At 34.0% G+C, this 25,812-nt stretch overlaps 3 protein-coding genes across 4 annotated transcripts; 1 reads left to right on the forward strand and 2 right to left on the reverse strand.

Annotated features, from left to right (window-relative positions):
* Window positions 1-735: 735 nt before the first annotated feature.
* On the forward strand, window positions 736-2,377 carry LOC134239136 (triadin-like). The gene is made up of 3 exons (XM_062721301.1): window positions 736-817; window positions 865-1,558; window positions 1,942-2,377. Exons 1-3 carry the CDS (start codon window positions 736-738, stop codon window positions 2,375-2,377), a joined length of 1,212 nt encoding a protein of 403 aa, XP_062577285.1.
* A 9,324-nt stretch (window positions 2,378-11,701) lies between these two features.
* On the reverse strand, window positions 11,702-20,401 carry LOC134239202 (ATPase family AAA domain-containing protein 3-A-like). The gene is made up of 15 exons (XM_062721375.1): window positions 20,117-20,401; window positions 19,837-19,913; window positions 19,266-19,427; window positions 18,112-18,181; window positions 17,816-17,981; window positions 17,566-17,635; window positions 17,053-17,208; window positions 16,839-16,895; window positions 16,611-16,736; window positions 16,357-16,481; window positions 15,989-16,040; window positions 15,806-15,876; window positions 13,866-14,033; window positions 13,282-13,387; window positions 11,702-12,708 (listed from the first exon to the last, which is right to left on the reverse strand). Exons 1-15 carry the CDS (start codon window positions 20,307-20,309, stop codon window positions 12,406-12,408), a joined length of 1,902 nt encoding a protein of 633 aa, XP_062577359.1. The 5' UTR covers window positions 20,310-20,401; the 3' UTR covers window positions 11,702-12,405.
* Window positions 20,402-21,912: 1,511 nt separating this feature from the next.
* LOC134239234 (death-associated inhibitor of apoptosis 2-like) lies at window positions 21,913-24,742 on the reverse strand. 2 transcript variants are annotated; one of them, XM_062721398.1, is made up of 5 exons: window positions 24,693-24,742; window positions 23,336-24,031; window positions 22,787-22,910; window positions 22,396-22,482; window positions 21,913-22,271 (listed from the first exon to the last, which is right to left on the reverse strand). In XM_062721398.1, the coding sequence occupies exons 2-5, from the start codon at window positions 23,849-23,851 to the stop codon at window positions 22,114-22,116; spliced, it is 885 nt and encodes a 294-aa protein (XP_062577382.1). In that variant the 5' UTR covers window positions 23,852-24,031; window positions 24,693-24,742; the 3' UTR covers window positions 21,913-22,113. The 2 variants fall into 2 exon arrangements, with proteins under 2 accessions (XP_062577382.1, XP_062577389.1); XM_062721405.1 differs by lacking the exon at window positions 22,396-22,482.
* Window positions 24,743-25,812: the final 1,070 nt, after the last annotated feature.

Genomic DNA, 25,812 nt, shown 5'->3' on the forward strand with positions numbered 1-25,812 from the left:
AACTACCGCACAGTAACAATGCCGATATACCCAACACTTCCCTGATATACCTACCCTTTACTGAGAATTATATTCCTATCAGCGCTCTCAGCGTTAAATTATTCTCACTATGTTGACAACGTTGCATAAATTGATGATGCTTCTAGCAATATCCCACACAGCTTCAGCTATAAAAGTAACATAAAGAGAGAACGACCTAGAGCACCCCTACAGGTCCTCAACAATAAGATTATATATCTGAATTATTTAAAAATGGCCTGTAGGGATAAACTATGCCTTATTAAAACTTTGCTCATGTAACGTGTTTCATGCAATGTTTAATTTATACAAATGATTTAATTTGTTTAAAATACTACATGTATTCTATTTCTAAAGAAGTTAATGGAAAAAATTATTTTTATATATATTACTTACCTTAAGATTGGAAATGTCAATAAACTTTTTTTGCCGCCTCTGTCATAATGTAATCATGAAATCTACCATTTTTAATATTCTTATTTTTGTTATTTCATAATATTGAAAAAAATAATTTCAGATAATATTCAGATGATGTTATTTACATGTACGTTTTTTTTATTCAGAAAAAAGTTAACTGCACGCACTGAGAAAGACACGCGAAAGAAAAAAATTCCTATTTTGGATCTTTCTTATAGAAAGGTGTACATGTATATATCAGTGATTGATATTTTTGATGTTTGATTTATTATCAGAACATGCTTCATAATTACCAAAAGAATGACAAATGCTCACGGTGTGCCTGCTGGAGAGGGGATGATTACTCAACCATTGCACCTGATCCCACCTCTAACGTCTTCTGGTAACTCCGTTCATTGCTCTGATCACATATACAGATAAACACGGTAGGTAACATCAGAAGTCCAGAGAAACACCAAACTCCAAACAGAGCACCAAAGAGAAACACCAAACTCCAAACAGAGCACCAAGGAGAAACACCAAACTCCAAACAGAGCACCAAAGAGAAACACCAAACTCCAAACAGAGCACCAAAGAGAAACACCAAACTCCAAACAGAGCACCAAGGAGAAACACCAAACTCCAAACAGAGCACTAAGGAGAAACACCAAACTCCAAACAGAGCACCAAAGAGAAACACCAAACTCCAAACAGAGCACCAAGGAGAAACACCAAACTCCAAACAGAGCACCAAAGAGAAACACCAAACTCCAAACAGAGCACCAAGGAGAAACACCAAGGAGAAACACCAAACTCCAAACAGAGCACCAAAGAGAAACACCAAACTCCAAACAGAGCACCAAGGAGAAACACCAAACTCCAAACAGAGCACCAAGGAGAAACACCAAACTCCAAACAGAGCACTAAGGAGAAACACCAAACTCCAAACAGAGCACCAAGGAGAAACACCAAACTCCAAACAGAGCACCAAAGAGAAACACCAAACTCCAAACAGAGCACCAAGGAGAAACACCAAACTCCAAACAGAGCACCAAGGAGAAACACCAAACTCCAAACAGAGCACCAAGGAGAAACACCAAACTCCAAACAGAGCACCAAAGAGAAACACCAAACTCCAAACAGAGCACTAAGGAGAAACACCAAACTCCAAACAGAGCACCAAGGAGAAACACCAAACTCCAAACAGAGCACCAAAGAGAAACACCAAACTCCAAACAAAGCACCAAAGAGAAACACCAAACTCCAAACAGAGCACTAAAGAGAAACATCAAACTCCAAACAGAGCACTAAGGAGAAACACCAAACTCCAAACAGAGCATTAAAGAGAAACATCAAACTCCAAACAGAGCACTAAGGAGAAACATCAAACTCCAAACAGAGCACCAAAGAGAAACACCAAACTCCAAACAGAGCACCAAAGAGAAACACCAAACTCCAAACAAAGCACTAAGGAGAAACACCAAACTCCAAACAGAGCATTAAAGAGAAACATCAAACTCCAAACAGAGCACTAAGGAGAAACATCAAACTCCAAACAGAGCACCAAAGAGAAACACCAAACTCCAAACAGAGCACCAAAGAGAAACACCAAACTCCAAACAAAGCACCAAAGAGAAACACCAAACTCCAAACAGAGCACCAAAGAGAAACACCAAACTCCAAACAGAGCACCAAAGAGAAACACCAAACTCCAAACAGAGCACCAAAGAGAAACACCAAACTCCAAACAGAGCACCAAAGAGAAACACCAAACTCCAAACAAAGCACCAAAGAGAAACACCAAACTCCAAACAGAGCACCAAAGAGAAACACCAAACTCCAAACAGAGCACCAAGGACCTTACAAGACATCAGAGGTAGGATCTTGTACCATGGTGGAGTATGAATCCCCTGTCGACCGATCACATTCACCTTGTCAAGATCGAAAAAGGGAAAATTCGTAGATCACTTCTTATTTCCCTTGTGCAATTGGATGGACGTCTTTGGTCCATGTTGTCTTCATTAGGACCTATTCTATCATTAGGTCCAATACTTATTTTCAGATTTTTTTCATTTTTCAAGATTGTGACAAGATCGAACACAAAGCGGGATATGACCCAAATATGAGCAGATGTGTCGGACTCTGTGGTATCTTTTATTTCTAGCGCATGAGTATATTTTGAATGGAAATATAAGAAAGGAAATAAGCATTGTTAATTGACAATATGTAGTCGATATACAATTGTATCTAAATGTCGAGTTCAAGTAATTCGTTTGTTTGTATTTTTCTTACAAGTCAATGAAATAATTTTTGTAAGAATCAACATTTATCAGATGTTAATATGTTTAATACAATCCAATATTTTTTAATGGTACACATTTTATTTTTAAGAAATATAGTTTATAGTTAAGGTCAAGATCTAGTAAATGAAAGGTGCCTACAGATTTATCAAATTTGAGAAATAAATTCCTTTATTGATGCTTTACAACTTTAGCTTAGTCAAATAAGGTGTTTCGGGGCATAATTTGTAGGTAAACAAGATGAAAAACCATATTCTAAACTGTCATTTTCATTGAAAAATTAAGAAAACCAGTCTTGAATATGGGAGGTTTTTTTTCATATTCGACAAAAGAAATGTATCCAGATTGCCTACAGTCTCTCAGAAAACGGTAATTTGTATGTTCATGGTCTCTTCTTTAAAATAATATCAAATTTAATATAGGTATCCGGTTTACTTTTCACATGATTTCAAATTGAATGTCATGAAAATATCTCATTTTCTACATAATTCTTCTAAAGCCGTAAAGTACGTGAAAAAGAAAGTTGAAATTGATTATGACGTCATAATGGATCTAACACCAAAAAATTAGTCTAAAGTCATTTACTAGATTTTTGACCTTAAGTCACATTTGACTACGGGTTGCCTAAATGAGAGAACTGTGTTGTTCCACACATATATATAGGTTAATTGCTAAGTTAATGCCTATTAACCTTAAGAAACAAATTAATGGCTAGCTGCTCAGTAAAGCGTACCAAATGAAAGGTTGACTGTTCAGTAAACGTCAGTTGACCTATCCAAACAAAATAACGATTAACTTTAGAGTAAAATTTTTTTTAATGTCAACCAACCTAGCATAAAAAGTTAAGAGTTGGTGGACATTCAGTAAATTTCCGTTAGCCGCTGTAAAATTCTAGTAATAGCTATAGCTAGGATAGCTATAACGCTGTTGAGGTAGCTAATGAACTATTAAGTTCGATAAACTAATCTTTAAACCATTTATATGTTAATTACTTCCGATAAACATGATAAAGCATATACAAAGCTTTTTCATCATGCTGCCCAGAACAGAGAAATCTGTTTTATTTAATCCATGTTGTTATTGACTTTTTAATAAAATCATTGATACTTAGTTCTTCATATTACTATAAAGTAAAACCTTCTTAATGCAGGTCAGACTGAGTTACACAGAAACTATCAAACAGAATAAACCAGTCATTATATTCTTTTAAATATATCTTTATAAAAACAGACTTATAAAAACAATATGAAATGACAGATATAATAAAGATCATATACATTTAACATTTTAGTTAAATTTTAATTCATTTTAATAAGAACTGAAATTACCCTAATACATTCATGATTTCAATATCTAAATGCGACGGACGTTTTTCATACTAATTGTTAATTCATTACATGTATTTATACATCCTGAATCGACGGATTTTTTTTTTCGTTATTTCCCGATCATGACAAGGAGCACATGGCGGTTGGCAGAGGAAATGGACTTTTGAAAAGTGTTCTTTATCTCTATACATTTTACTAAATTCCGACTTGTTTCTTATTCTCTCATTCTTCAATTAAAATGTACAGATTGGTATAGCAAATTTAATGTTATAGAAAGTCTCAGAATTTAGAGATCAATATATCTAATATATAATAAGAATTTCAATCAATTATGCATTGTTAGGATAAAACTAGTTCATCGATTCATTATACACTGTTATAAGGGTTTATGCCGAAGTTGTTTGAATTACTAACTAATAAAGCAATGCAAACTAGAGAACAATGGGTGTGTAATTTCTTTCAAAAATATTTCATACACTGAAGGGTACATGCAAATAATCATTCAGAGCAAATAAACTCATGCAAGGTCATTCTTTGTGCTGAAGTTTCCCTTTTTAAAATAAAATATCCCGAAGGATCAAATATGTTTATTTAATGCCTTTAAAAAAATTTTTAAACACGATTTCATATATTCTTTATAATTGAGAGGTTACACGGATCAAAAACTGAACTATGATTGGATTGAAGATAAAAAGATATTCGTCAGCAAAAAAAAAAGTGTTTATGAAACACTATGCGCCCGGCGGCAACAAAGTTTGAAAAAGGATATATTTAGCATATAGGTCACAGTCAAGGTCACAAGGTCATTAACCTTGATCACCTAATATGAAGTCTCTATTTCCTATGGTTCAAAAGTTATGGCGAAAGTTCGAAAAAGCTGTCTTTAGCGTATAGGTCACAATCAAGGTCACAACGTCATTAACCTTGGTGTCATTTGAAAGAACTTAGTTAGTGGAGTATGCATACCAAATACGAAATCTCTACATGTATCTCTCATGATTCAAAAGTTAAATCGAATGGTTAAAGTTGACAATAGACAGACAGACAAACAGATAGTACAAAAACAATATACGCCCCAGATCTATCGATCTGGACACACTAAAAATTTGAAACTATTCACATAATAGGAAAATATGACATTTTACAAGGTATAGGAAACCAAAGTATTTTACGCATATAAAAAAAAACAGCGTCAGAGAAATATTGTTTAAAAATTATTCGTTGCTATTTCTTGTTATCTTGATTTAAAGTTTGTGAAGTACTAGAGTATAGGCCCCTGAAATATTTTCTCAAACCCCATGTTATCGACTGGGATTTCAGATCATATGACGTCACTGAGGATAGACTTTAATCATCAGACTTTAATTATGAAAATGAATTTAAAAGTAAGAATTAGTCAAATGAAAGTGCACAATATTCTACATAATCTATATTCAATCTACTTAAGAGATTTTTATTATATGTCTCTAATATTGCAACCTATCTGATTGGCTCAGACTTCACTGATCACATGATCAGGTATAAAAAAAGTGTTAAAAAACGGATGTTTCTGATTTAAACTTCTCCGTGCTCCGTGCTCGGTCGATATGCTTTCTCTAAGGTCTATATATCTAGGGATTGACCTCATTAAAGGCTATAATTATATAATATTGTATCTGTATTGTGACCGGTTGGCACAAGATGCTCACTCCTCCTTAGCACCTGATTCCACATCTCCTGTCTGCTCTGCTACAAAATGTGTATAGTTTAATCTGTTTCGAAGTTTGAATACTGTTAGTTATCATCTTTTATTCCATTACTATTCAAGCTTAATTATCTGACTCATAAAAGCATACAATCACGTTCTCTATGTCCTTTAACATGTTGTTAATTCACGCTATTTAGAAACAGAAATATGCGAGTCATTGTTGAGCTGCAGTTGCATTGCTGCTCTAAAATTTACAGTAAAATTGAAGAAATAAGACAGCAAACGCATCACTATGAAAACTGAAATTAATTCCAAGACGGAAATTATCAATTTATTGACTTTTTTTGTTTTGCAAAGGAATAATAAATTGAGATATCATCACATTTTTTCCCCTTTTCCATCGACAAAATGGCGCCTGACGAAATCTCGATAACAGACATAAAGTTTCTGACAAAAATCCACACAAAGTGGACCGAGAAGATGTGAAAAGTTATCTTCGCTCGGTTCCAGAGATTCGTCGCATGACACAATCTGTTACGTTCATCTGAGTTTAAGGGACGTATCTCACTCTTCCCCTTTGGTTGCCTAATATGACGGTGATTTTGGATAGAAATTTGACACAACTTGGTCGATATTAATCAGCGGCGGCTGAACTTTTGACATTTGTATTTAGATAATTGAGTTATTTTGTTGATTAAATTCTCATAAACATTACATAAATGAAAATCTGAGATTCATTTACCACCGTTTAATGATGTGTTTGACGTTGAATCGATATTTAATTTCACGGTTGTTTTCGCAACTGCTTCGTCATGTATTTTCTGAGATTTTTTTTTTTTTACGATTACAGTCATTCAAATTATATATACACGCTATTATTATCAAGTTTGTGTTAAAGTTCGCTCATCTGTTATAGAAAATGCTTACCAGGCAACAGTCTGTAACACTGCATACTAGTAAGTATTTAAAGGGGTTTGGAAATAAATTTGAAGTAAATACTTTATAAAATTTTCAGTTTAATATCATGACAAAAATATACAACGCTTAAGTATTTCACAGGGAAATGTTATACAAATAAAGTGTATTTATAAATTTCTTTTATCTGAAGATTAATAATCATATTTTGGGCAAGTTCGATTGACACATATTCCGTCATTTTCACGAAGTAAATCTTATCCTTCATTAAATAATATACTTAATAGTAGACATTTTGTTGTTTATTAAATATTTGCAGATAAGGAACAGTGTACAAGCGCTAAAGTCTATTCAAACAATATAAATCTAGATCAAAGCAAACACAAACCTCTAAAACATCAGAGGTGGGATCAGGTGCCACGTACAAGGAAGCATCGCCTGCCAACCGCTCACACATGCATGCCCTGTGCTCCTTGTCATGATCGGGAAAAAGGGGTAAAAAAAAGAAGACAATTCAACCTGTAAATAATTGTCTGGAACAATTATATAAATATGGAAAACGTCAGTCAGCATTTGACTCGATGATTGATTGTATTTGCTAACAAGGTCATTGAATCGTCCACCGAACTTACAAAATGATGACTTTAAACAAGCGGATTGATATTCTTGTTTCATCAACTTGTTTAAATATATAACTCATCTAGTTTAAGAGATTGTTAATACATGTAAGTAGAACTTGGTCTTGCGTATCGAATCAACGTGATAGATATAGGCATAAACCCCTTACACAGGTGATGAAGATCTATTGTACTAATAAGTAAGGGCCCCCTTACCGAAAATATTGCCTTTGCAGACATTGCTGCAAGCTTCCGGCAATGTAGCCAAAGAAAGCATGACAATCTATACAAAGCCTTGGTGTTTGCAGCAAGTTAGCGGCAAGTCTGCAGCAAGCTTGCTGCAAACATTTTACCATGCAAATGAGGTTTGCTGCAAGTCTGCTGCAAACATTGGATTTTCCAAATATGGAAACCTTGCTGCAAGCTTGCAATTAATATTATATAATTTGGCAAACATTGCTGCAAGATACACCTGAACCAAAAAATAAATACTTTATTTCCGGAATATTTTTTTATGATGGCAAATAAATACAAATCAAATACAAAATGGTTTTAAACATTGCTGCAAGCTTGCAGCAAACATTGCTGCTAACTTGCATCAAACAATTTCCTTATGGTTTTGGCACATTTCTTTGTACAAGCAGTAAGTTCACAAAAAGCTTTTGCCCTGACCTAAATCTGTTAAGTTTAGAGAAAATCCACCACATGTTTCTGAAATGATACACTTTTATGAAGTTTTGATAGGCCCTCTTTATGTTCCTAGACAAAGAAACGCTTTTTTGTTGGCTCTGTAGGTTACGGGAAGCGATTTTACCCCCTTAAAACATCGAGGGTTTTCAAATTTTCCAATTTTCATACTTTTTTTTTTTTAAATTAAAGTGCATGATTGCTTTTTATATGAATAGATCTTTAAGAACTTTACATATAATTTGTTATTGAATATTATCGTGAATACACAATTACTAATTAATTAGAAAACATTTAACTGATTTGGGTCCATTAATACATTTAAAAAGTATACATATGTGATATTAAAAAGAGGACTGAAATTCATAATTAACAGATTTATATTTGACCCAGCATTTACACCAGTTACTCAAACGTGCTTTTAAGAAATATTCTTTCAAATATCAAAATAAATCAAAATCATTTCTTACCAATTAGATATCATGGATGCCAGTGAACACCTACATCCAGAGGTTGGCACTTTTAATCATTCAAAACGGGGTATATTCCTAACAAAATACTGAAACGTGTATAACTTCAATTCAAACATTTCAAAATGGCCAGTTCTGTGTTGACCCAGTACAATCTGCATTTCATTGGCTGATTTGACTTGTTTACTGTTCTTGCCAACTTCCTGCAAACATTCGAATGTTGAAATGTTTCCTGCGAACTTGCTGCGAACATTACATTGGCGTGTATGTTTCTTGCAATGTTCCTGCAAACATTTTGGGTTCCTACGAATTTGCTGCAAGCTTGAAGCAATTGCTGCAATGTTTGCCGCAAGATCGCAGCTAGCGGCAATCATCTGCAAACAAGAAAATTTTATTCCTGCGAACAATTTTGTTTGCTGCAAGCTTGCAGCAGACTTGCTGCAGTCCTGCAACACACATATCAGTTTGGTAAGGGGGCAGTCGATAAATTAAAAGTTGAAGTCATCACGTTTATCAAAAAGCTTTGTTCTTAGGTTACCATTGCGCTAACGTCTAAGTTGCATGTCATATTTACATGCACAGTGCATTTATCATGTTTATAGTGCATCGTTAAAATAATGTGTCAGGCATGCTGATTTATACTTCACTAAAATATTCTTTGTGAAATGAGATACGTGGATAATGAACAGTGCTCAAGCTAAAAGTTCGTTTAAGCAATACAAACCAGGATCAAAGGAAACATAGACCTCCAAAAAAAGTCAGAGATAGGATCAGGTGCCATGAAGGAATGAAGGCAGAAAAATCTAACTACATTTGTATATATATATTTACATTTATACATTATAATATAAATGTTACCCTGACACCATCGACTCAAAAGACAATATGCACCGGCATGCCTGCCATTTTGAAAGCTTGTTCCTACATTATGTTCTCTCTCAGATCAGTAAATTTCTATCTATATATATACAATTTAAAAGACACTTGATTGACAATTTATCGTACCTAATTTAGCAAATTCAAGATGGAATGCTCTCTTCAACATGGAATGTTCCTTTAAAAAAGACTATAATTTTAACAGAGAAGAAACACGTCAATCACGGAAAATAACGTCTGTTTTGCAATGCTAAACACGATTTCTGCTGCAATATCAGACAAATATTCAAGAATTACTCTATAGATCTTTCATGGAAGTGAAATAGGAGATTGTGCGTCTTAGCGATAATGCCGCCCGTGATAAACTGCTGAGTGGTCCCCGGAAGTAGCGCAAAAGAGCTCCACTAATGGAGGACCGGAAACTGTCTACTGACATGCTAAAATCGCATGATCTTAAGTAGGCCAGGTGTCTTTCTTAATTTATCCATAAAATCACAAAACATTTTATGGATAGTAAATTAATAAGAGGAAACTATTTTAAATACTGTATAATCATTTTCTAAAGTATAATTCGTTTGATTCTATGTTCCTGGATTAACAGATTTTATTCGTGTGGACAAAATTTCGGGGCTACATGTAACATGGTTAAGGGTGACCAAGAAACATTGGGGCCCAGATATCAATGTCGATCCCAGACTTTAAAGTGAAGTCAAAATCAATTTGTTATTCATTACTCACAAAACCTGTGTTATTTTCATCCCACTGCTTTTTATATACATACTTCAGGGACGTAGCAACCGGTGGGGCCAGGGGGGGGGGTTTTTCTGGCCACCCCACTTTTTAGCATCCCAACATAACCTTTACTATAGTAAATGTTCAATGATGCGTCCCCCCCCCCCCCCCCCCCGCGCTTTATAACCATAGTATAGTGATATCAAGGATTTTAGGGAAAAATTGAAAGTAAATAGGTTTTTCGAGTTTCTGATAACTTTGAATTTTTTGTCCCATTTTTTTTTTTTGCTTGTCAACTTTTTCAGGTAAGTAAAAAAAAAATTTCTATGTGGCCCCCCCCCCCCCCACTTTCAAAAACGATGCTACGTGCCTGTACTTGGCTTTATTATGCACTATCCGTTTTTAACGCTTTCTTAAATCTGTGTAAAGCCTTGTGTATTTACCTTATTGTTCAAATTTACTTCCTAGTTCTAACTCGATAAGCTGTAGAATATAATGCATACTTACTGAACTCAGATAATTAAGCACTCCTTAGATGTTTTGTTGCTATATAACCTCAAGAAAAAAATCCATTGTTCAAAACATTTTCTTTCATCATTGTATAACCCTGACCAACAATTCGGAAAAAACAACATAGTTTAATTACAAGGAACCCTTTATATATTCATCATTTGAAATATTATTTCTCCGTTTGATCTATTTATAAACTGTCACATCCAATATTAGATTACAGGTAAAGAAATAATGAGTAAATATATGGACAAATTTCATTTTCTTGTTGTGTATGTGAGCGGTCCGTTTCCCCTTTGTCCTGTCTTTGGTTTTCATTTACCTTGGGAAATTTTACAGTTGGCTCAGAGTGTGTTTTCTAGATCTTTAATCATTTACATCTTATCATAATATTTCCATTTCTAATTTTTTTTTCTCTGTGATAACTCTTTGAAAGTTAGAGTAGATTTCTTGATAATACTACCGGAATGTAAATTAGGCAGGTCGATAGGTCAGGAGCTATGGAGGCCTAACATGCATGCAAATCTCGTGCGCATCTGTCTCTGTGTCTGACGCTAAGGAAGCCAAATGGGCATGTAAATCTCAAGCGGCTGCCTTTGTGATCAACGTCAGTGGGCGAGGACTATTGAAATTGGCATGGGAGTCCTCGAGTAATTTAAATCTATGTCTACATTTTTAAAATCTAAATCTACAATTCTATTTCACAATGAAATGGAAATATAAGGAATCACTGTCTAGTTAGTATAGTATGCCAGGGCATCAACGATAGTGGGAAACATGGCATAATTTGCATAACGGGTGTTAATAAAAATTTTCTCCCTTTTTTTTTTGCACTGTAAATTTATAAGCCATTTGGGATTATACCCAAACAGGCTATTATATAACATTTGGGCGAGAGGTTCCAAACTGTTATAGATGTACATGTTGTGCCAACTTTGGTAAAAATTGGCCTTGTGTTTTGGGGAAGTTAAAAATGTAATCTGTATTTAGATGAATGAACACTAGAAGGCTGATTTGAGGTTTCAGCTCAGTTTGAGTCAAGATTGAGTTAAACGAATACTCGTATCTAAATCTTATTTGCAATATTTTCATATATGCTGTAACTTCACAATCATATTTCTGCCTCTGAAATACATGTTTGAGCAGTAAAGAGATAAAAACAAAGGACTGTTTCATTTGTTTTATGAATAACCTCACCGTCATACATACAATATCTAAGGACAACAGAAATATATATGCATTCAAAGTACTGATGTTTCAATATTAAATAAGGGAACAATGTGTGTTACAATTATATGATAACATATACAAGTACATGTATTACCATTTTATTTATCAATTCTAATAAGTGCATAAAAAATAATGCATGTACATTATATTTTTAAAAAGCACACTTTTCTGATGCCTGCCCTTAAACAACCAATCTTTCAAAACAACTAAATCTACTCAACCACTTAAAAACACTTGGCAGTTACAATGTATATACCTATCAATGCAGTTGCATGAATGATTGATACTGTATGGGTTTTTCTTTCTTCAATAAAAAATGCACTCATGTTTCACATAAAATAGAATGGATTCTGTAACAGGTTCAATGGATTGATTGATTAATTGTCTGTACTGTCTGTTATAATCACATCAAATAGCTTTTTTATACTGTATGGCAAATATTCATTAATTACCTTAATTGATAGTTCTGATTTTATTGAATATTTGCCAATATTCTTTATTTTGGACTTAAATAGAGGTTGCCATTCACTCTGTCAAAATTACAGAACAACCAGATTACGGTTACTATAAATCTCTGGCTTTTTCTCTGTCCCTCTATAAATTCTAAGATAAATGTCTTCCTCTACAGTGATACTGGTGTTAGCTGGGTTTAGAGGGTTTTGTACTTTTGTCTGTCTTCTCTTGTGACAGTTCTTTACTTTGGTCGTCTTCCGTTTTCGGTGATTTTTTACTATGGTCGGCCCCTGGCTTGCTCTGTGGCGCCGTTAAATCAGCTGCCATGTCTTTCTCTGACGTGTACGCTGTGCCGATTTCTAGTTCCTCTTTTTTCTCCTGTTCCAGCTGCCAGAGATCCTTCTTCTTGTGCTGTCTGATGGCGTCGTCCACTCGGTCGTCAATCATCTGTTCTGTTAGGACTCCATCCTCTGAGGCGTACGCTGTGGCCTACAAAATAATCACAAACATATACAATTAATCATAGATGTATTAATACTTACAGATCATTCCACCTCTGCATAACAAAATCTACTTCAATACCAGGAGGAGAATTTTTTTCTAGATAACTGAGAAATCTTTATATTACAGTGAAACTTTCCATATCTAAGTGTAGTATATTCCAGAATCTTGAATTAATATGATGTATATTTAAATCCTTTTGAGTTTCAATGAATTCATTTGATTTGATCTTGTATTATCCTAAGGGTTGCCTAACTTGGTTGATTTCTGTAGAACCAGTGGATTTTCAATAAGTTAACTATTTATTTTTTTTTTAATTAAAGAATAAATTAGACAGACACATTAATAGTTAATACACAATCAAATAAATAGTTTGTGTCTAGTGAAAGCTCTGGAAAGTTTGAAGCCATTTCTAGCCTGAAAAAAGTTAACTTACAGCTGGCTAATGTTATCGGTTGTTCCTGTTTTGCATAGGCACATTTGATAATTAATAGGTTTAGAACAATAGCTGTTGACAGAGGTCTCCAGTTTTAGAACTTATGTAAGGTAACTGTGTCTTACCTGCCAGGCCACACCAAGCTTGGAAATCTCTCTCCCCGACAGCCCATCTGTTTTTAATGATATTTCTGTACACTTAGCACTGTAGTCAAACTCGGCCAACTTTAACCTAAAATCAAGACTCTGAAATTAGCATTTGAGTGTTACAGAAAATAAAATTGACCAGACCAGGATTTGAACCCCAGTAAATCTTTCCTATTGACACATTCCCCTAAAGCTAAATATTATTTATTGTCTCTGTCTATTGTAAGATAGATACATTGGGATTTTTTTCAACTGTTTGTCCAGACGATGATAAGGAATAAAAGGTAACAGGCAAAAGAGTCCAGTCTTCCTTGAACTATACAATAGGTGCTCTTTCAACTGACAAAAATTTATCAATCTTTCTCAGAACCACATAAGCAATATAGATATCACCCTCCTTTCCAGTAAAATATTTAAATTTACCAAGATTTCTCTCAAAATGAAGAAAAAGGTTTCCTTTCAAAAGAATTATAATCATTATTCTAGTGTAACAAACTCAGACAGAATGGTGAATCCTACAGCCCTCCTCGAACACTTAGTATAGTAAGTCTTGTGAAATATACCTTTTGTCCTCCATGGAAGGTTTAAGGACAAATCGTTCGAAGTAGAGCCTGACCAATCGTTCTCTCTCGTCTAGTGTAGGGACACTGAACTCTACCATCTCGTCTATTCTGTCGTTAATCGCCCAGTCAAACTGTTCAGGCTGGTTACTGGCAAGTACCAACATAAACCTACATAACAGACAAAAATTATTTCTTTATGAATCACAATCTTAAAAATATATGCAAAATTTAGAAAAGAATTACCAGGTATATAGAATATGAAACAAAGTCGCATCTTTGAGCACCAAAGAAACTTCAGATTTCTTAATACTCTAGAGATTTATTACTATATATACCAGGTAATCACATTTTTATATAAATCAGTAAATCAATTGATTTTTGTGAAACACTTGTGCCCCCCTCCCCATACACATATATGCCAAGAATAGGAATGAAAACTGCAAATGATTGGATATTTTATTAGTCCAAGGGGCATAATTTTGTAAACAAGAGGCCCAGGGGCCACATCGCTCATCTGAGCAATTGGCTAAGAAAAAGCAAATATCAGATCAGAACTGAAAGTTTACTGAGGGAGGGGGAGGGGGCTTGAATTTTAACCCCCAGGGGGTCATGATTTGAACAAACTAGAATCTACACTACCTGAGGATGATTCCCTATAAATATCACTAAGCATGGCTTTGAAGTACTTGAAAAGAAGATTTTAAAAGGTTTCCAAATTTATTCCTATGTAAAACTTTTTTCGGCCATTTGGCCCCACTCTACCCCCTGCGGTCATGATTTGAACAAACTTGAATCTACACTACCTGAGGATGATTCCTCATGAGTTTCATCTTTCCTGGCCCAGTGGTTCTTGAGAAGAAGATTTTTAAAGATTTTTCCTATATATTCCTATGTAAAACTTTGATCGGCCATTTTGGCCCATTGGTTGAACAAAATTGAATCTACACTACCTGAATGATTCCAAGATTTTTGGCCCAAAGAAATTTTTTAAAGGTTTTTCCTATATATTCCTATGTAAAACTTTGATCGGCCATTTTGGCCCCACCCTGCCCCCGGGGGTCATGATTTGAACAAACTTGAATCTACACTACCTGAGGATGATTCCACATGAGTTTCATCTTTCCTGGCCCAGTGGTTCTTGAGAAGAAGATTTTTTAAAAATGCCATTAATTTTTCTCTAATTCATAATTATCTCCCCTTGGAAAAGGGCGTGGCCCTTCATTTGAACAAACTTGAATCCCCTCTACCCAAGGATAATTTGTAGCAAGTTTGGTTGAAATTGGCCCAGTGGTTCTTGAGAAGAAGATGAAAATGTGAAAAGTTTACAACAATGACGACGATGACAAAAACGACGACGACAATGACAGACAACGGACAAATTTTGATCAGAAAAGCTCACTTGAGCGTTTGGCTCAGGTGAGCTAAAAATGGCTCGATTGTAGCCAAAACAAAACTTGAGCTATATATTCTAACTTATGATAATTCTCTATACCGAATTCCATTTCAGTACTTGCAACCTCTGCAAGGAAAAGGAACGGAAACTTGGTGAACCAACTGACTGATACAGTGATAGACAACAGCAAGCAATATGTCCTCCCTTTTTTGAAAGAGAGGAGAGGGGTGGTGGTATAAAATATGTATCAACCTGGATATCAAATTTTGTTGTGTTATGTATCACTTAGCTCTTTATGTACTGTAAGTATTCAAGATTTTTTTGCTCAAAAATACTGAAGATAGCAACTTTATCTACTCTTACATGGATTTTTTCTTAATGTTTTTCCAATTGTAAAAGGAGGGATTACATGTATAAGACAAGGTCATTTTCACACCTAAATAAAGTTAAATGTTAATTCGTTTTATATATATAATTTTTTTTATCCATTTTTTTTAAGGAGACTTGTGTTTTTCCAGACCAACTACAAAATCAGAATGATACACACTTGTTAGACTGTTCTCCGGTACAATAAAGGAATGCATTTAAGGTGGCCCTCATATCTTCACTGATGAGTTCCTATAAAGAGAAGGCTCATTTAATACAGCACAGCAGTGCAATGGTTTACAGGAAAACAATACAGGCAATAAGTCTTGTTATTTGTATTACTCTAGTATCACTGTATGTTTACCTTGTTTCTTTTCCTCAGGAAAGCATCTGCTTCATCAACGAATAAAAGCACCCTATCAATATAATTTTTATTTCATTAGTTCAAAAAGGTACTGTGTAACCAGCCTTTCTATTTTGGCTTCAAATCAGAAAATATGTTTAAATAATAAATACCAAACCTAAAATCAGGTTAAATCTTCCTGCCAATATTTTTTATTTTAGATTTATTATTTTTATCAATTTTAATTCTTTTTTTATACTTCAAACAATTATATGATAAAACATTTACTTTATCATTGTAAAAAAAGCTGTGACAATTATTCTTTATTTCTAAACTTCATTTTCACATTTCATTTTCCCTTTCATTATTTTCCCTTATAATTATCTTACCCCCTCCTGCTAGCTTTGGCCCAGTCAAAGACTTTGTGCATGGCAGTGACCCCCTCCTTGCCCATGGGGGCTACATCTCCCCCCGTCATAATCGCGTAGTCCATACCGGAGTGCTGGGCAAGGCTCTGAATACCCACAACAAAAATATTTAAAACCTTCCAACTGTACTTCATCTTGAAATGTGTAATGCTGATCAAATATCAGATGAAAGAAAGATAACTCTGTAATGCACATACATGTAAAATAAAACATACCTTGGCAAACATTGTCTTCCCTGTGCCTGGTGGACCATACATTAACAAATTTCTGTAAAATCCCTTGTTTTTCTTTGTATGTCTTGTTGCTATGGCAACATCTCTAAGTCTTTCTTCAAGTTCTGGCTGCAGCAGAAAATACATAATTATGTGATTTTGAATTGAAACAAATTAAAGAAACAAATCTTTTTAATTTATTTTGTCCAATGTAATTTTTTTTTAACTTACTTTTAAAATAATTCCTTTCAGTGCGTCCTCAGGTTTATTGACAATTCTCTTGATTGTCTGAAAAATACAAACAAGTCTATACTGAAAAATAAAATTAATTGGCAGAAATGTAGAGTACAACACTCTCACTGTTTATTTCTTATTACATGTTATTTATCACCAGTCAAAACTAGATGAAAAGTTTGTGATAAAAATGATCTGTCATCTCTCTGACCTTTATTGGGTGTTTGATGACCTCTCCTACGGTCAGTCGGGAGGTTTCTCGGACCAGTGACGGTTTCCCCAGCCTGGCCTCAATGTAACGGGCGGCCACACCAGTTCCGTGTTTGGCTGCATATATCCCCACTGCTGCCATGGTTAGACCAACAGCCTAGAAATATAGGTAAGGACTCTAGTTTAGCAAAGTCTAATAATTACATACTTATAACTAGAGGTAGTATATTGCAGAGAGAAAGCAATACTAAATTTTTCTTTTCGAGTTATGTAAACTATAGGCAAATCTACATGTATATACATCTTCATAATTGTTGCATTTATCATTTTGAATTTTAATATTTGATCACCTGCAAAATTTTTTGCAGTCAAAAATAAATAAACTTTGTTTATAATATGCCTTTTTCCAGCTAGAGTAAATTGCTTTATCCATACATAAAATGTTGTGTACTCTTGTCCCAATTACAAATCTCAATTCCCCCCAGTATGTTGATTAATGACAATATAAACATACTGTAGCTGCCACTTTGTCTTTATCTGTGATGAAGGCTTGAAATCCTGTACCAAGCACTGAGCCAGCTGTTCTGATGTTAAATTAAGACTGACATTATGATCAGGACATTAAATTTTATTTTTGTAAAAGTTGAAATTGCTTGATTCAATAAAAAATTGTTCAGGTATTAATTTATATAAAATTCTTTGTTAAATCAGAATTTTTATATTTTCATTTGAAGTCCTTTTTTTATTTTGTTTTGAAGTCCTACTTGATGGACTCTAGCACCGTCTCCCTCTTCTCCTTTGCCTTCAGTCTGATTTGCTCCTTGATTAGATCAATGTTCTCTCTCTCCATCTGACCCCTAGCCTTCATCTCAGCCTCTATCCTGGCTTGTTCATTTTTCCTTCTGAGCTCAAATTCATGCTCTAGTGTGGCTACATAAAAACATTTAATCACAGTTTATTTCCAAATTTTAGATTACAGATTATCTTACTCACTCATTTCATTTGGTACGAAACTGTTCTACTAATTCTTTGTGATAAGAAATCCTTTTCCAATACTTACCTTTTCTCATTTGTTCTTGCTTAGCTACAGATTCTTCTTGTTTTCTAAGATTTTCTTCCTGCAGTCTTGCCTAGAAAATAATCACCAACATGAATCATACCATTCTACTGTGCCATTAATTACAACTTACACAATTAAATGATGCAATACATATATTTTCAATATCTTTAAAAGTGATATTGCAAGCACCAGTGATATACCTGATAGAACTGCAGTCCCAAACACCTTTTCTATACTATATAATCTTGTTATCAGTGCTCCAAGTTGCACTTACTTTTAGGTCGCTAAATGGTGACCTAAAACTTTTTTTGATCGCCATTAACAAATTTTTCACTCGCCATGATGAAAACATGTGAATAACACAATTAAAACAATGGACTAACATCCAGATGTGTTATGTTTTTATTAAATCAAAGATAATTGATTACTGTGACTAGAAATCTTTTGCTAGTTGAAGGATATATTTTTATTAAATACAACCAACCTTTGTATGGTACACAAAAGAACACAGGTAATCTGATCCTAGAATTAAAGTTTAATCAAAAGAAAATAAAACTTTGACAGTTGTTGAGACAGGACTTTGCCAATTGTTTATCGTGTTTTAATTACCTGTTTACTTACTACTAAGTATCTCACCCATAACACAGTCGTTATCAATGCCGCCAAAACACTTAATTAATTGTGATATGCAAGCCATTCACCAAATACTTTAATAACCAGGTCAGAGAAACTCTAGAAAGTTTACGACATTTGGATGCCATTTTCTCAGAGACTTTATGTATATACGTTTCTGGTTCTATCAAACTTTACTATTACAGCATGCTGTCATAACATTATGTGATCCAATTCCATACGACGCTTTGTAAAGTGTGTTAAAGTGCATATCTTCAAACATTGTCTTAATAGAGAATCTTGAAAACGTAAATCTCGATCCCGATCATAAAAAGATGGATGTTGCCAGCCCAAATTTTCTCAGTCGCGAAAATGCGACTTAGTTTTAATTTCTAGTCGCAAAACCAATTTTTTGGTCGCAAATGCGACCGTTATTTGCGACCATTTTAGTCGCAACTTGGAGCACTGGTTAACACAAATTTTAAGATATTTTTAAGTCAGTTTCCTTAAAAATACTTGTTCCCTATAAAGATGGTAATTACCTGCTGTGAGAGTTGATCGTCGTATCTCCGGCGAGCCAGTTGATCCTGGTACTGGGCTTTCTGTTGGTGAAGTTCTGCTTCTTTTGACATTGTTTTTCTCCTCTCCTCTTCTTGCACTTTTATTGCTTGAAGTTTCATTTGTTCAATATGAGCTTCCATTTCCTAAAAGTTCAGATCATGCATCTTTTATCAAACATTTCCATACACTACTATTAACTGGCTTCAACATGGAAAATGATTATAGTATAGTATGAATGTGCTGTTTTTGCATAATTTTATGTGCCTTTTTTTTTATTTTTCTATATTGTCGTTTTCATAATGTTTCGTTTTCAGTTGCATCAAAATGATATAAAAACTTTAAGGAAATTCGGATTAAACATGTTATTCTACTACTTCTGTTTTATTTGTCACCTTTTGAATTACTAAAAGCAACTGTATTTTTTTTTTAAGTATTTCATGTTTATTCTGAACTTCTTTTCCTTCATTGCATCACACAGCTCTCCCACTGCACTTCTTGACACCAACTTGTCCACATGGACTCATCATGTAGACATAAGTACTTAGTTTTTACCTTTGCTTTCGCCTTTGCCTCGACTTGTTTTGTTTCTTCCTGCATTTTTGACAAATCCAATGCTTCTTTGGCATTTCCTAAGTCATGAAAGTACTTAATGTTATTTAAAGTCTCATAAAGATTCGCAAATTACTTGATAACCTTGAACCGTTTGACAGGAGTGAAACCATTTCATCAGAAAAATATTTTTCCACAATCTTTGGAACAATATGCATTCTTTCCACTTAAAAACTTAAGAAAATCATATTACAACCCACAAAATTATATAAGAGACACTTACTTGATTTTTCTAGCTCTCTAGCAGCCTGAGCTGCCCGTTCTAATGCTGCAGAGTCAAATCTATAGGCTTCCATCTCAGACTTCGTCATTTGCTTCGGCGGCTCAGAACCCCCCTTCCCATCACCTCCTGGCGGGGGTACGGGGACTTGTGGGGGTCCCTGTCCCCCACCTCCCATTCCAAAAAGCCATGACATCGTTATTTGATGTGTTTGTTTGCGATCGGCACTTTATTACAAAACTCACGTGTAGTAAAAAAAATTTGGACATGCGTAAATCAAACCGGAAAACTAGTAATAGTCAAACTAACTATAAGTTAGAATCCGGAAAGCTTTTCATTTGTTTAGTCCAGAATAAAAAAAAGATATCGATATAAATTAATCCTTAAGAATACGTTCTTTTTGTTATTTTAAGAATATACAAAAAAAAAAAAAAAATAAATAAATGAAAAAATCAATAAATAAATCAAACGCAAGTGATTAACGTAAAATCAAACTTCTTAGATCCGCGCCGTATACAGAGTACATACGACGCGGATCTAAGAAATTTAAAAAATGCAATTCTTCTTCTTCCCTTTATGGAATGTACTCAAGTTGAGTGTCAATATTCCAGTATTACAATGCTATTCAAAGTACTATAATCCTTCGGCTTTACATTTTATATTTATACAGCAAGATGTATCGAGAAGCCATTGAATATAAATGCTGCAATATCAAAAATTAAGAATTTTTATTATGAGACACTTTACTATATCAAAAATTGTGGAAAGGAAAAGTTAGAGGAAAAGATGCAGTGTATTATCTTTATATTCTCTCTCCCTTCTCTTTCCCTCTCTCCTTCATGCACCTTTCTATTTTTAAATAAAAAACACACATAATGTTGTATTACATAACCTCATTTCATTTTAAAAGAGATGTAAATATAAAAAACAAAAAGCAAAAATATGCAAATTTGCTCCTTAAAAATGAGCTAAAAATTCTTAAAACAGCATATTGAAAGACAATTGGTTTTTGAACATACTCATGTTGCATAATACCAGTATATAAATACAGTTATAAATACAGTTCAATAATATAGATACACAAAGGAATCACAACTGTAGGTCTATGCAATTAAACAAAAACAACATTTTAACCACATAGCACAAGTAAAGTCAAATTAATATTATATAAATATTGCATGTAGTTGAGTGTAACACTGAAAATTTTCACCCCAAGAAAACCATTGTCAACCTCGGCTGCGCCCCTGTTGACAATGGTTTTCTTGGGGTGAAAATTTTCAATGTTACACTCAACTACATGCAATATCTATTATATTACACTGAATGTTTTATACAAATGCATATAACAGTGAACCGTGCGCGAATAAATTCTGCGCAGTCGCTGTTTTTTGGAATATCACCTGTCGTCAAGCACTGTTCACTGTTACTACGCTGGAGGGCGTGGCTTCATTATTCAGCGGATAATAGTGTTTTCTAACAAATGTTTCTCGACCAATCAGATTCAACTAATTTACATGAAAGTATAATATAACAAAATATTTCTTTCACATTAAAAATCAAATCATAATACTAAGTAATAATTCTGTACATGTCAAAACAGAAATAAAATCTCAAGTACACTAAGCATGTACCTAAGACAAACAATATATTTAGAACTTATTTGCAAGATGGATGCGATTTCTTTTGAATTTCGATACAATTAAAATATATATATATATATATATATATATATATATATATATATATATATATATATATATATATATATATATATATATAAAGTTATAAGATTAGCAGAATACACATGTATACATATCTTTGGTCTGTAGACTTGGAAATTATTCGTAAGATATATATGCATGTGCCAAGTAATATGTTACCAACTTATTTGTAAGATGGATGAGATTTCTTTTAAATATTTGAAACAATTTTAAAAAAATAATAAATTATGTATAATTTTGGCAAAATATCTTTGGTCTGTAGAACTTGGAATGTCTTCGTTAAGAGATATATACTTGTATCCGCGCCTTAACCCTGGCTCTACAAAGTGGACATAGACAACACAGTTGTCCACACCAACGACAGCAGCAGATGTGAGTACAGGGTAAGAACAGCGTACCTCTACTCTCATTGGCACAAACCATACAAGGCCCCTTATCTGAAAAATAAAAACGAACATTAAGGTAAGAGGTGTTTTCCTGACTATATATAAGATGATTTTTTATTATACAAGATTTGTAGAGTAGCGAAATATAAATCTTCGACAAAATGAAACGTTTTACATGAATAATGAACATCATCAACTTCTTGCATGTGGTCCAACTGAAAGAAATACTTCAGAATTTCCGAGGAAGTTTCTTCTTCATTACCTAAATCAATGAAGAAAACACATGCAAATGATTAATTATAAGGTGGTGAAACGCACGGGTCCTGACTCAACAATTTTGCATGTATTTAAATTCGAAAGAAAAAAAAGAGTTGTCTTCGTATTATTTTTTTTAATTCAAAGATGTTAAGCCGTCAAACAAGATTTTCTAGCTGAATGATTTTTATCAATTTTACTCAAAATTTCTCTATAATTTTATATATTGAATGTAAAGTTTTAGCAAGTTTAAGAATCTAGGAATTTCGAATATCTTCCATTGAGAACTTTGTTTGATGTTTTATACTTACTGATGCTAAGTTCACTCATTGCTTTCTCAATGTCTCTTTGCTGGAATCCACATTGCAAGACCTCTCTAACCACCGCTGGATCAACAATTACTGATGACCCACTTGTTGATATGATGCTTAAAGGCTGTAAATTAAGTACATGTAATTCAACATGAACATTCAATTATGATATAAAATAGAAATAAACTTCATCGATTGCATCAGAGCTTCAGAATTTTTCTAAGTTTACTGCAACAATCAAAGAAATAAGTTAAGAATTTAATTGTTTGATTGTTGTTTTAGGTCCGGTTCAAGAATTTTTCAATCATGTAGAGACGTCACCGTATACCGGTGAAGGGCTTCAAATTTAGACCTTTACTCAGCACTTAGGGCCGTTGTACAGCAAGGAATCATTTTCATGCCAACGTCTACTAACTATGACAAGGAGCGCTGACTTTTAAGGTCTCAACCGAAGGATCTTCAAAATCCCTCAAAAAAGAGAGAATACTTTTAAAATACAATAATAATTGCATTATACAAAATTATTTCCCTTTCTTGAAATGCCGTTACCTGCTGGAAATATTCTGTGATGAATGGACATTGAGGAAACCAACGCAGGTGCTCGTGAAAAGCTGTTTCATTCGGTTCCCACTTGTGCAATTGTAACCCACAGAAAGAACACTGAACTCTGTCTCCAACTCCAGTGTAGACAAATCCAGCTGCTGCCAATTCCTCCGGCTGTTGGGACATTTGCCTTGGCCAGTCTGTGAAAGTACTCAATCTGTCTATGTAACTGTTAACATCGCTAGTCTGTAGAACCGACCTGCTGAGATCAGCAATCGGATTCTGCCCTGTATGATGTCCAGTCCTTTCCGATGTCACACAGCTGTCTGCCTCTGGCTCTACTAAAGCAATTGCTCCAGAATTTTGTTGTGTTGGCGTGGAGTCATATGCATCCACCCGAGAAATAGGTACATTTCTACATGTTCTATGGGGAACCAAAGGATCACAGTGAGTGTGTGGTATACCCATTACTCCAATCACAATTACTATAACCACAAAAGTAACACCGACACTCACTTCCATTCCCCGTGTAGTAAAGTCCAGCTCTGGCAAGACGGAGTGTGCTGACCGGTAGACCACCGGGAAAATTGTGATATGAAGCAATCCTCATCCACTCAAACCGCATTGAGGAGGTGCTTTCATTGCAAAGAATTTCTTCTAACCCCTGAAAGCCATGCTGAGTGGCCATGGTAAATATGATAGCTGTTAAGCAAATAAGGAGTTAAATATGCTTGTAAATATATTTTTTTAACGACATAGTTCCATTATATATAACTGCAACTGTGTGAGCAAACATTTCCATAATGCATTAACACGTGTTTTTGCTTGTGCACACCGTTGCAATTATAGGAAATTCATTATTATACCCCCCCCCCCCCAAAAAAAAAAAAAACAAAAAAAAAAAACAGTGCGAGATACTAGCATAGCTTGCGGGACATCTGGACAAAAAAGACACTTCAACTTGGCAAATTTAGAAAGGAATAATAGCCTTTATGTCATTAAGAGTTATCTCTCTTATCAGAGTATCAATGAACATTGAAATACAAATATCGTCTGCGTTTTCATGCTCGGCATTGGGCGATATTTTATTCATTACCTAATCAATGTTACCCTCAAACCCACTCAATAATTGTACATATATATGAATATATGCACTTTAAACATTGTTTCATTCTACATGTATTTGAACACGTGTTTTTCTATCCAATGACATCGGTGAGTTGGAATACCCATTACGATAAAATTAATATGTAATTTACATAATATTATAAATTACTAATGCTTACGTATGCTATTTTGAACAAACGTGCATGCACTTTAACAATACAAAGCTGATACAAAGCATTACTTTTAATCCTTTTACCTAAGAATTATTTCCGGGTTTATGAAGAATAAGTCCAGGAATTCGAAGTCTTCCGGTTATGTCGGACTCCCTCTGGTATTCAGGATAGATGATTGGGTCACAGATCGAAAGTAGTTTTTGTACAGTTTTGATATTATTTTATTCTCCTATGGAATAAGTATATGTATATGTATGGAAAGTATCATAAAATACATGTATGTATTAAGTATTTATATGAAAAAAATTGCTTTTAAAATACATAGCAGTGGTCACGTACGACTTAATTGATTATGGATTCTTCTGAAATTCATATATAATTTTTAGCTTAGAATTGTTGTGAAATTTTCAGATGTTAAATTTAAATTAACTTTGATGATGAATGCAGATTAAATCATCTGCAGTCTCACTAGTTTGTTTCTATTATCACATATTATTATTATTATTATTATTATTACATAGCATGGGAAAGTGAAGCCTATACAGTATACAGTTGCTGTGTATACATGTATGTATACGTCCCTGATGAAGTCAATTCACAACGGGTTTATTAAAGCAAACATTTAAGTAAGTTCCAATTGTTATGGATGCAAATATAGTTAAAAATGCTTTATCACAGTAAATACGCTTCATTTTACTATGATGCGCGAAATATTGTGCAATGCAAACCACAGTCGACCCCCTTAAATTATTTATTTTAAAAAGGCCAAAATTTAGGGAACCTTTAAACTTTTGAATCCATTTTGAAAAAGTGTCGATCAATGTCTTCTTTTTCATATCTTGCCCATTGCCTGATGTAATCTTCCACTGAATTCATGATATATGTATGATATTATGACGCCAGTTATTAATATATCGGGGTGCCCTTAATTTAGGTACTCTTCAAATCAATGATTTTAGGTCCTCATTGATTAACTATATTAACTTCACCTGTAAGGACGTATCCAGCAAGACTTTAGTTGTAGGTTGAAGAAGAACATAAACACGATGATGGATTGTGTTTCAGAAATTCAATATCCAGGCTATGAAAGTTTTTATTGCAATTGAATAGTTTAGAAGAAATATAGTCTATGTATTTTTGTAGGTGTAGTCTTCTACTTGAAATTTGGTGGAATACAAGGCTGGTCCCTAATGTGATCAAGAA

This window comes from Saccostrea cucullata, unplaced genomic scaffold, assembly GCF_032062105.1.
Source record: "Saccostrea cucullata isolate Sc308-1 unplaced genomic scaffold, CSIRO_AGI_Scuc_v1 ctg2174, whole genome shotgun sequence".
Taxonomy (NCBI): domain Eukaryota; kingdom Metazoa; phylum Mollusca; class Bivalvia; order Ostreida; family Ostreidae; genus Saccostrea; species Saccostrea cuccullata.